The sequence below is a fragment of the Falco peregrinus genome, chromosome 7 (assembly GCF_023634155.1).
Source record: "Falco peregrinus isolate bFalPer1 chromosome 7, bFalPer1.pri, whole genome shotgun sequence".
NCBI classification, from domain to species: domain Eukaryota; kingdom Metazoa; phylum Chordata; class Aves; order Falconiformes; family Falconidae; genus Falco; species Falco peregrinus.
In genome coordinates this window covers 81,457,499-81,470,108 of record NC_073727.1, presented here as the reverse complement: position 1 = coordinate 81,470,108, position 12,610 = coordinate 81,457,499, and the positions used below count along the sequence as shown (strand labels likewise).

The following is a 12,610-nucleotide window of genomic DNA, read 5'->3' as shown; positions in this document are numbered from 1 at the left end:
AATTAGTTTTTGCCATCCACCAAATAAAACACTGGGGAAAAATAAGATCTGCTGGCACAAAAACATAGCTCCTTGTGTTTGCAGGCTGTTGAAACAGTACACTGCTAACAACACCCCATGCTTATCAGGATAAATAGGCTGAACAGAAAATCTTTACAGCCTTAATCCAAAATGAATTTGAAGCTGTAACAAAAATTGTATTTGTTCTAAGAAACCTTCCTTGGCAAGGTCACCTCAGGTGTGCTGAAAGAGAAGCAGTATATTACAACACACCTTTGCTTTAGTGCTTGATATGTCCCACCAAACGTTCTCAAAAGAAAACTATACAGACACACTTCATGTGTACAACAGCCAAAACCGATCTGTTCTCAGGGGCTGAGTCAATAGTTCCCTGAGAGCATTTCCAGTGGGGTGCCATCTGAATCTGACATTGATGCTGTTTGTTCAAACCTCTTCTACCTCTAGTTAACACTTTCACTTAAAAGGAATGCAAAAGTAAGGATCTTTTCAAAAAATGGTCTGATCATACTGAACTAAGAAAGCAGAAAATCTTGGTAATGAGATTAGCATACAAAACTATTTTCACAAATTGAAGATAGAATTGAAAAATACACAAGATAGATCTCGGTAAAGTGTGTGGTGGTAATACTTGAGAATTCAAAAACACAAAGGCAAGATGGTGAATAACCAGGTAAGCAGTGAGTCAACAGAGAAAGATCATCAGTTATAGTGGATCACAACCTGAATTAAGTAAAAAAAAATGTGACTAACTTTCAAAACCTGCAATTCTTAATACTGCCATGTGTTAATATGAGTACCATCTGTACTACACAATATATAATTTTCTACTCTAATGTTATTCATAACACGGATGAAGGTTCTCCAGGATGACTATATCAAAGATCTTGCTGTCAATTTAGACATGGTCTGGAAGAGAGCAAATAGTAAAACTTGGAAAATACTGGCCACGGGAGGCACTTTGTCCTGCAAGACCCACATCTTCCTACATGTAAAGGTTATTATAAAGAGAACAATTCTTTTTAACTTTTCATATCAGCTGATAAGGCAGCAAGATGATAGTGACTAAGAGTCCCCAAGTTTCCAATGACTGGGGGAGGAGGCGGCAGGAAGGAAGAATTTATAATCACTTTCCACAAATGCACCATTGCACATACTACAAAGAGACCCAGATCTTGAGCTTTTAACTCAAGGCAGAATAACCCCTCCCCAGTCATTACTTACCATTTGTCACTGTACTGTAACTTTTTCCACGGTAGTCACTATGAAGTGCTAACTCTTGAACGTCCTTTCTTTCAAATTACAGAAATAAGCAGGCCACCAAGAAGTCTACTTGTTTGCTCGATCTAGAAGTACACCTCAAAAGATCAGCTATTTGGCAATAATGTATTACAGCCCACACTCATGCTAAACTTAAGACTCCTGAATAGGAGTTAATTCAGAAGAGCTTCTGCATTCCCCTAAAAACCCACAATGTTCAAGCAGCAAAGCCTGTCACTGATGGTTTATTACGCTCAATTTTTTGCCAGGAAGATCAGTTTCACCCTGGAGATCAGGAAGCGAGCACTGTAAAGTATTTCCCTAGCTATTCTCTTTTAATTTATCATTATTGGTTAGAATTAGGTAGAGATCAAGATTACTTCTCCTGCACAGAATGAACTCTTGGCCACTGGAAACCTTCATTACTCAAATCCATTACCTCCCTTGGGGACTAAAAAAGCCAATGCTCTCAAGTGCTCAAAGATCAACTTTTCACCTCATAAGTCTGACATAACCTAAGCATGCATTAACTAACACCTGCCACCTTTACTGGCCACAGTGACATACCAAGGTTAAATCAATCAGCTGTTACTTTGTTTCAGTCCACAAGTTTATGAAACATTAACAAACACTTCATACTGTAAGATACAAATATAAATAATAGTAATAAATTTCAAAATAAATTTATCTGTCCAAAAGAAATTTCAAAAGACATAAAATAGACAAGCAACTGATAAAAACCACATTAACAGAGATAATTATGGCTTTCGTATATTAAACTTATGGTGTAATGTGCATAACGTTGTATTTCTGATTCACAAGAACAACTTGATTGTTTCTGTAAGTCAGTGAGAAGCACCCATGCATTCTTCCAATGAGTGAAGTGAAGGTTCATTAGTTTCCTAATTAAAAGATTGATGCATTCAGCTAATTACTTTCAGTGTGCTCAGAATGGTTTAACCCAAGTTCAGTTTTCAATGTGATGTTTTCTCTAACTCCAGAAAATACAAAACACAGAAAACCAAACTTTAAAACACACAATTCAGCTGCACGCAGCTTAGCTAACATCCCTGACAGCTTGCATGCTAGAAGGATCCGTCTCAACAGGAGAAAACTTGTGGTGGAAGCTAGAGGTTTTTCACAAAGAAAAAGCAACTGTAGTGAAATCATCTTCATAAAACCCCATTTCACAAGAGTCATAACTTCCACAGTATTGAGATGTTATCATTGGTAGCATGTTTAGACATTTTCTTTGCAATTATTCCTTCTCCATGTGTGTACAGAAAGAAATCAGTACCCTACTTCTGTGCCTAGGAAGTTACCTTGATAATAGCTTCTTCTCAAAATAAAAGGAACAATCTCTTTTTTTTTTTTTTTTATATTAAGGTCACTGTTTACTTCAACAGTGATGTGTTCTGTTCCTAATAGCTACTGGGGGGGGGGGGGGGGGGGGGCAGGGGGAAAGGATGGGACAGGATGACATGACCCAAAACCCACACCTTTCTCAAATTCATCCTGTTCCGCTATTTTTCATGTTTCTGTGAAACAGTATTAACTTTGCAGTTATGAGTAAATGTTGACCAGCAACAGCAAGCAGCAGCACATTTCTGGATTACCATTTGCAGTGGTGTTTTTAAAGCTGAAACTTTATTTCAGAAGAATTAGATGTGGCAAACACAGGGATGCTGGTCACCCAGACACTGAGAAGGGTGGATATACTACCCCCTCATTAGAGCACCCCAGACCTAATTATCACAGGGCCGCAGTCTTGGGAGTACCGTGCAGCACCCATGACGAGAAAGACGAAGTATCTTCTGAAATATGTCAGGCACAGTGTTATCATTCCTTGATACAGTGTATCTGTTAAATCTATTAGGGTATGTAAATTTCTGTGTAGGTTATGGATTTAACAAGCCAACTGCTCTACTTTCTTTGGCCACACATCATACCCACTGGCATGCAACAGGTCTTATAAAATGTGATAGTGACTTATTGAAAGCTGTTCTTTTCCTGGAAAAAAGGCCATTTTAGCCAGACATTGTACAACCACCACTCTTCCAAATAAAAGTAAGAAAACTCCAGTGACCTCACAACAACGAAACAAAGACAAAGCATCTAAAAATGTGCGTTTGGATCAGCTGGTTTAGAATAAAAAAGTGAAACAATAAAAACGCAAAGCCCTGTTAAAAAGCTGTAATCTCAAAATTATCACTTGCATGACGGAAAAGCATAGCACGTTGTTTCTGTTTGGAAGGGACTAACAGTGTCAGCGCGGTAGCCTTCTGCCCTCAGGTCTACTTGTAGCACTGTGGGTTTGTACTTTGTAAAGCATTAAGTAGGCACTTCAAACAGCTGCACTCACGCCAACTGCGACTCAGTTCCCACTTGCAAATGGCCAGGTGGGGGGGTCTGAGGCCGGTTTTCCCCTTCCCCACGTGGGTAAGAAGGCAAAGCCGGCGCCCGGCGGCAGAGCCCCTGGGCAGCGGGGCTCCCCCCGGCCGCAGCTCGCCGTGCCGTGCCGTGCCGTGCCGTGCCGTGCCGGGCGCCGCACTCGCTGCGGGCCCCTCCGCGAACACACCGCACCGCCCCCCCGCGGCCGCCCGCGGCACTCACTTGATGACCGTTCCTTTGGCGCCCCCTGCCGTGGTGAGCATGACGCGCGTGGTGAGGCTGCCGCGCAGGTCCTCCGTGTCCAGCCCCAGCAGCGCGGCGCAGCGCTCCAGCGCCGGCTCGCTCCGCGCCCGCAGCGCGCAGCCCCCTGCGAGCAACGCCACAGCCGTCACCGCCACGCCACAGCCGTTACCGCCCGCCCGCCCGCCCGCGCTACAGCGCTAACGGCAGCGCCGCGGCTGCCGGCTGGCGCTTCCAAGGAGAACTCCAGGTAGGAGAGCAAGCTGGTAACGATCGTGCCATGACGACTGGAAGCAACTCAACTTTAAAGGAACTAAAGTTTGCCTCCGGAAATTACTTCTATATTAAATGTGAAAAGTCAGTTCTCCAAAACAAGAACACACCCCCCCCCCCCCCCCAAAAAAAAAACCACCCCAAAACAAAAAACCAAACCAAAAAAACAAACCACAAACACCCCCCCCCCCAATAAAACCCTAAACCCCCCCAAACAGAACCCCAACCCCCCCCAAACAAAACCCAAAAAAACAAACCCCCAAAAACCAAACCAAACAAAAACCCCAAGAAAACACCCCCCCACCACAAAAAAACCCCCACACCAAACCCTATGGAATTACGCGTGCAATTCTGCACTTCTAGAACACTGTTCTAAATGTGGGCTGTTCGAAAGCTAACCTGCTTGTCAGTGAAAGCACTATCTCACAATGCAGAAGTGCTAATACATAAAAAACTATCTGTATTGATTTAAAATCTTTCAAATTTAGATTTTCCTGTAATCCTTCAGACTTCCTTGCTATGCAACAGAAGTGCCTGGCACAGCGGATTCCTGGCACTTACATTTTCAGATAATTGTGGTACCTTTGCACAGGTAAACAGCTGAGAGGCGTGTTCCCTGCTGCTCTGCACCAGGGCCTTAGTGCCGGAGCCTGTCCAGCCACAACAGGTTCATAAATCCCTAACTGAAATGCTCAAACACTTCAGCAAAATCTAAAACTTAATTACTTATGTCAGGATTTATTTCCTGTTCTCAGTAAAATTTATTTCTACAGGCAAGTGAAGGGACCAAAAGGGGTAACTAACTAGTCAAACTTTGCTTGAATTCCTTAACCCTACAATGGCACTAAGCAAACAAAACAAAGAAAAAAACAAATGGAGAAAGGAGTCCTTAAAAGAGTAAGGTTTTCATGACTTGATTTTGGAAGCTCTGAAACACCATCTGACCTGTAATAAAGAGCTTTTGTTTGGCATTTCCCATGTTTTTGAGGCAGCAACAGAACTTTCCAGGGTCTCCGGTAAGAGACATACTGCCTGAGGCAGTGCAAATGCACACCCTGTGCGTACACATACAGGTGAGCGCAGAATAAAACCTGTATTTGCAAAGCACACTTTAGAAGTATAATAATTTATTCCATAAAAAACCATGGGTTTGAATTTCAACGTTCAAGAGAAAGTAAGTTTCCTGTTGTCCTCCTTCCCTTCTCTAAACCCTGACGTTCCTCAGCATCTGTGGTTCCCCCTCTCCTTGTTCGTTTGCCTCCTGAAATTGCCTCTCCACTCACATTTGCACCTTTTTCACTGTGTCCCACCTTGTCAAGTCCAAAGGCCCAAAGAGGGCAGCTCCCTGCAGCGTGCGGCCGAGCCCCACGAACCCCCTGCCCGCCTCTACCCTCGTGTCTTCCTAGATTCAGTCACATTAATCACGGTCATTTCACTCATCTTCATGAAGACAGCAGCATCATGAACTGATACTGGGGAGGTTCTGATTTGATCTGAGGGGGTGTGAGGGGGGCAACACTGGGAGGGTGGACAAAAGAAGAGAGAAAACCCCACCTTCTCTGTGACAACCCTAAGCTGCCCCGACTGAATTCAGTGTTGACCGTGCTTTGACACAGGACACATCCAGAGAGATGGGTGGGAGGTCTCCAAACAGAATGTTTGTGTGGTTCTGTGGTAATTCTGTGCTTGGGGTCAGGAGCTACTGAACCTGTAAGCCTAGTACTCATTTAATCATTCTTCAAAACACCTTTTAAAAAGTTCTTTGGTATTCCCTTCCTAACAACTTTACCAAGTTTGGCAACAGCTACGCATACCTGAGTATGACTAAGAGGAACCAGTTTCACTGTATCTTGCAACTCAAGGTAAGGTTCTAAGGAAATAGCCTTTCTACTATAGTTACATTTGTAGTACATCCTGATCAAGAGTTTCTTCAGTCCTTCAGGAATATATGAACAGCAGTTCTCAACTTAAGAGAGGCTGATTTCGGTAGTAAGGCAAGAACAACTGTTCCCAAAATACTCATTCCCCTTCCTCAGCCTTCCTGCACATTCTGCTATATAGTCCCAGCCACGCTCATACCAACTCATCCTGTGAGTGACATCTTGAAATTAGGAAGTTTACAACTACCTGTGGTTTTGCTGTAACTTTTTCCCCCCCTCGCCTCTCAAAATACTAACATGATGGTGGTTTTGGAAGCCAAAGGACATAACACCTTTCCCTACAGATGGAGTTGCTGATTTCAAGATGTTTTCATGACATTAGCAAGAAGTTGGACTTCTAAAAAACATTATTAAAATATAAGTAAAATTTTGAGTCACAAAATGTCTCTTTTCTTTATAGCAAACCTTGCACTGGACAATTCCTTGAACAATTTCAGTGAGAGCCTATTTGCTTTCAGAGCCTATAAGGAAGTACAACTTTAAAAGAAATAGGCAAACCTGACTTCAAAAATGCGGTGAATTAAGACTGAATTACCCTTGAACACAAGGCAGCTTTCTAAAGCACTAATCCACATGGAAAGGAATCATTTACAATCAAGAGGCATTTTCAGTATTTTTACAGAAAACAATTTATGTTTCATCTAACCTGAACTGCTCCCAGCTTCCTCAAAATCAATATTTCCAAGGTGAAGGACACCAGCCACTACTCTAAAAAGATCGAGTTTTTCTGCATCATCCAGTCCAATCTTTTTCATTGCTGTGCACATTCTGTTGAAATCTCCATGATCATCTAAGAGTGGATCCTTCAAGGAACCTGCTTTGAGATACTATAAAACAACAAGAGAAACACAAAATTCAGAAGATTATTTTAAAGTAAATGTAAGCTATTATTTCCAGTCAAGAATAAACCATAACAAAAAGCGTAAAAAAGCATGCCAAACTAAGCAGAAAGAGATGAGAGCTCTTCATACAATACAGGCTTTGCAAAACCCCTAATTTAGTTTAATTTCTTGATACTTCGAAGCATGATCTTCAACTTCAAAGCAAACTTCAAACTGTCTTCAGAAAGCAGAAGTTGGAGGATGTGCCAGCTAAGGACAGGGGAATATAGAGGAGTGAGCAGTGGAAAGGAAGAATATGGCTAAGGGAGCTGTCGAAGCAGTTACACACGAGGAGTGCTTCTAGCCCCCAGCAGCTGATGGAAGATTGAGGTACTTGCAACAGCGTGGCAGAAAGTCTGAGAGGCCACGGGAAAGGAATATCGGACAAATCAGAACTGGAAGAGTAACTGCTGTCCTAAGCAGACTTATTTAGAGAAATATACTTGTTAACGTTTGCTGGTGATTAAGAAACAGCAAAGTTGTTTGCAGTGTTCTATGGGTTAGAAGAATAGCAGTTACGTTTTAAAATACCAGTTTAACATTTAAATACATCAAAGGCCATTCTAACTATTAATGGGTTTAAATAGTAGATAGTAACACACTGCATGCAATCAAGAGACTAACTGAACATGCACAGACTGAGCTACATTTTTAGTTACTTTGTTTTCAGCTAAGAACAACGAAATAAATAGAAGCCTTGTTAATGTCAAATAAGCTAAAGTGATTTTTATCAAAACAAAACACCACATGCATCTGAAAAATTCACTTCACACAACATTTAGACACATCAGTAAAATTAAACTACATCTTAATGATGTAAAATGATCACCTCATCTTCCTGATAAGGAAAACACAAAAATAGTTTAAGTATTAATTGACTATTCCAGCTACTTTTATTCAAATAAACAATCTTAATATCTTTCATAAAATGACAGAGCAAATACTAACATTTCTTTTAAAAAACCTGAACAATGCAATACATTTCCTGTTTAAGTGGCTAGGCTAGGTTTAAATATCATTGAAATTTGATCTTTTATTCAGCCTTTAAATTGACATGGCTGTAACATGCAGGTATTGTGGCACCAAATGTTCCACTACTTAATGTCTAATACACATTTTCAGAATTATTCTCTCAGTATGTTTTAGTTTAGACAAACACTTATTTCAAATTAAGTCCTGTAGAGGACATGTTTTATGACAGAACACCTGCCTGCAAATAACATCAATAACAAGATTGCTCAGGTTCATCTTCCAATAGCAAGAATAAGTGAACGTTGATACTTCCTACCTACATAAAACACCAATTTCACCACAAGTCTTCATTTAAGGCAGATCAGGTAAACTGAGGCAAAATGTCCCAACCATCTATCTCCTAGCCTGTTATGTCTGGCAAGAATTAAGTATCTACCAGCTCTCTGCCTCCTAGTAATACCAAATCAGCATTTGTGCATCACACTCTACACCACCCCTGATTATAGAAAACAGCCTACATTCAAGCAAAAGAAATTGGAATTACGTGCTCAAGTGTTTACAACGTACAAACACTAGAAATCCAGGAGCAGCCTTTACAATGTTGACCTGAGCAAGGGAAGTACCTGTATTGTCTCTCACAGCTAGGCATGAGCTACGTAACAAGCTCAAGCACAAGCTCTTAAAGGCAAAAGATATGGCATGGTCACTGGGGGAGAGAAGCTCTTGAGTAAAGATACCTTTGTACTTTTCCCATGTGCATGCAGCCTGCTCTGCTACTGAATCCCAAGTACGGATTTGATTAAGATTTGAAACATCTTCCAGCTATGCAAGTAAGAAGTTCATACTTTGGGTACAAATAGATGAAAATTGTACTAGTTTAGAAGTTTAATGAAGTGTTTAAACAACTTCCTATTCACATATATTATTAATTGGGACCAAATTCTTTAGTGTCCTCATGTGAACAAGCTCAAAGGCTTAAATGCTACAAATTCTAGTAATTCTAGTTTTAAAAAATATAAATGGAGATGGAGCAAGAGGAAAAAAATGTTTTGAAGTTCCACGCTTTCTTTCAGGAATCGCCATGCTCTGCCATAAGAGTTCATAGCAAGGGGACAACAAAAAACAATAGAAAACACAGTGTACTGGGGAGGGGGATATACTTGTGCTGGAAGTGAGGTTGCACTAATGTTTTATAGAACAGTTTGGAGCATCCCTTCAAAAATCCAGACAGTAAAAATGGCTCTGGAAAAAACTACTGCTCCTGACCTGTTCCTAGCACTAGTAAGATTAAAAAAAAAATAAATCAAAAATATCTTGGATAGATTTTTGTTTTCCACAGAAGAAAAGCTGCATCATTAAGTGTTATATTATTAAAAGAATGAAAAGGAAACAATTTTATATACTGTTCTACTTGGGATTTTAAAATTTATGTTAAAATGTCTTTCTAAGACTGTACTCCGAAACCAGAGTTCCGAATACACCAGCTTTGACAGAACCCATTCAGACCTATGAAGATGTGTAAAATGAACATTTCATTCCACACTGTAAAACTGCATCAACATTCAACTCCATCTGCATTAATTAATAATATAAAGGAACCAACAATACCAACATACCTCAGGACTCTTGCGGTTTTGCAAAATCTGCTTGTCTGTTTCTTTGTTAGCAAAGTACCTGGTACAGCCTCGATTTAAATACTGTAACAATAAAAAAGTGGAAATTCATACTTAAAGACAGAACGAAGGAAAACTAATGTTTTTATTTAAGGCTTCCTCTACATAGATTTATTTAATCGTATGATACCAGCAACATGGCAGGTGTTCAGAATCAATGTCTTGAAAACATACTTATCTACAGAATTACAGAAGTGCAACAGTAACAAACTTCTATTGAAAGCTACTCAATTTTGACAACTAAAATACTTTTTGACACAGTGGGATATTCATTTTGTTAAGTTCCACGAAGTTTTCTTAATGTTTGACTCTCCTAAACTTACTAATGGAGTTTGGAATTACAAAAAAGACAATCATAATTAGGAATCAAGAAAATAAAGTTTTCTGTCCTATGCATAATACTGAACTTTACTCTTTTTTCCTCACCAGCAAAATATTTCTATAGCTAATAAGACACATAGTGTATTAAAAAGCTTGAAGAGTATTAAAAGCTTATAAACATGGTACAAGCAGAAGCCCAAGACAGAATCTGGCTTCTGATATCCATCTCGTGTTGTATGGTAAAAGGAATAGACCAGGCATTCAGATAATGACTGACACTTCCAGCAAAATGGGATCGCCAGCTTCTTCTTCCCGATTTGTTTAGCTAAAAATAAGAACTCTGTCCAAAAAGCTTGGACAGAGCCCTTTGTCTAAAGGAAGTGAACTGATTCTTCGCCCTAGCCCATGCACAAAGAAGATGTTTTCAACTAGGTGAACACAGATAATTCTACACTTTGATCAAAATTTATATACAAAATTCTAAAAAATAAAATACTCTTCAAAGCATTTTTAACAACAGAAGAAAACTAGATGACAAATTTGCTATTAAAAGTGACAAGATACACTGTTCAAAGTTAGCTTGCTGTTTAACAAAATATTGAAGAGTCTTCTCTATCAGCCAGTAAGAATGCAATGCACAGCACATTTTAAACACAATATATCCCTGTATTACAGTATTAGTAACACAACCCCAGCAACTGGGGCTGGAAAGTGAAAAAGGTCATACTTTTCAAGAAGGGAGTGTGGAAATTGATGTGACAGGCTGAGAATGTGAACCAGCACGGTATTCAATAATAACCTATGTATGAGACATTTAATCACAAGATAATTTCTTTCATTCAAAAGCTAAAAACTCAAATAAATGTACATACTAAGTCTAGGAGAAATTGTATTTTTAAAAGCAGAGAAATACAGAACTTGAGGCTATCATATATAACGTACAAATACCACTAGATTTTGGGTTTTTAAACTCTGAAGTGCAACACCCCATTATAACACCAGTGACCCAAACATAAGGCAATCTGATTTGTCTTCCAGAAATTAAGATCTGAAAAAAAATTCAGGTTCTCATCTCCATCAGCTATACTCCAGGTACAGATTTACCGTGCAGCTTTACTTTCAAAGCTATGTGGTACAGCCCAAGGCACTTAGACCTACAACGTTTGGCACTGACTTTGAATTTCTCAAAACTTAAAACATGAGCATCCATGACTGCATGTTTTTATGTGGGTGTGCTCAGAGTAGGAGTGTGTAAGAAACCTGCAACTGTTCAAACTCCTTTGCCAAGCAAATTCACGCTTCCCCCGGGGAACTGCAGGGGAAGGATGAACTAACAGAGCGGTAACCCCCATCAGTGCTGCTGAAATCCAGACAACAGGTCAGGCGGGTGCAGCCAGTGCCGTTGTCTTGGATCCCATGCCTACAGCAACTGCGCGCCTATGCCAAGATGGCCAAATGCACGGGGAGAAGACTCCAAGGGATCACTTAAGTCAAAGGGCAGGGGCGCATTAAGTTACTCTTTGTCTTTTAGTACTGTTTCACTTCTGTGAAAAATGAGAATTGCCTTAGATTTGAGATGGTCCTATTTTCAAGTGAGTGTAGTTAAGAGAAACCAGGCATGGAGCAAAACATGTCTGAGTCTTAGAATCCAAGCTGGCCCTAATTTGGACTTTGACTTGATTAGGCTAAAAGGCACGTGACAAGTGGCACAACAGAGCCAATGCAAAACTGTGAATTTAGGGGTGGGTTTTTCTAAATAATCAGTTTAAGAGTATTATTTGTTCTTGTCAAAAAAATTAGCATTAATATCAAAACACTGATCAATCACCAAACCTTGCCTCATATAATATCATATAATATAATATCTATTATTAGAAGCTTAAAAGACAGTATTTTCCTTGAAATTTGAACCAGACAGACACACAGTCAACAAAACGTGGTAAAAAAGTGTGATCAGAACCTTTTTATAATAAAACCTGAATGAAGAGCACAGAAAAAAAAACCTTGACAAAAATAATACGGATTTAGGAAGAACATTAACCTTTTACAACTTTTGTTCCTAAAAATCTCCTATAAAGTGATAATACATGAAAATTTAGTGCAATACAACTAATAAACTTCAAGTACACTTCTTTTAATTTACGTACATACAAAGATGAAAATTATTCTAAGGTATTTGTTGGGGTTTTTTCTTTATACATAATCTACTTCATCTTCAGAAAGGAAAAGAACTGTTAAAACTTAACACACAGAGTAGACCTTTCACACGCAGCAAGGAACTCAGGATTCAAATACTAACAGGGTAGTAAAGCAATAAAAATTCTTAATGGAAATGAAAGTACCTGCTGCAAACTTAGTAGAAGTCAAGTTATGTCACAGTGTGGTAAGGCTGGTGTGACTGTAAACTCTTTATAAATTAAACAGGCAAGTGAGTGCCTTCTGTAAAGGTACTCCAGCTGTTCAGTACTGTACTGCACCAACCTGATTTTAAGCAGGTTATAATTCTGACCATGAAATCTACCTTCATTAGCAGAGGTTTTGATTAAAAAAATCCCCAAGAGTGGGCACACAGCATATTCAACTCCAAAATTAAAAGTCTATTAATGACAAGAAATAAGTTTTAATGGAAAAGTGGCTGCAC

The 12,610-nt window shown here is 39.6% G+C and overlaps 1 protein-coding gene across 4 annotated transcripts in view; it reads right to left on the bottom strand.

The window, feature by feature from the left end:
• MYO6 (myosin VI) overlaps nt 1–12,610 on the bottom strand; it is a 118,502-nt gene that overhangs the window by 50,248 nt on the left and 55,644 nt on the right. For all 4 annotated transcript variants that reach the window (XM_055810319.1, XM_055810320.1, XM_055810322.1 and 1 more), the window contains exons 10-12: nt 9,592–9,672; nt 6,769–6,949; nt 3,892–4,036 (exon numbers count right to left, since the gene is read on the bottom strand). In XM_055810319.1, the coding sequence (XP_055666294.1) occupies nt 3,892–4,036; nt 6,769–6,949; nt 9,592–9,672 (407 nt within the window). The remainder of the gene's footprint in view (nt 1–3,891; nt 4,037–6,768; nt 6,950–9,591; nt 9,673–12,610) is intronic.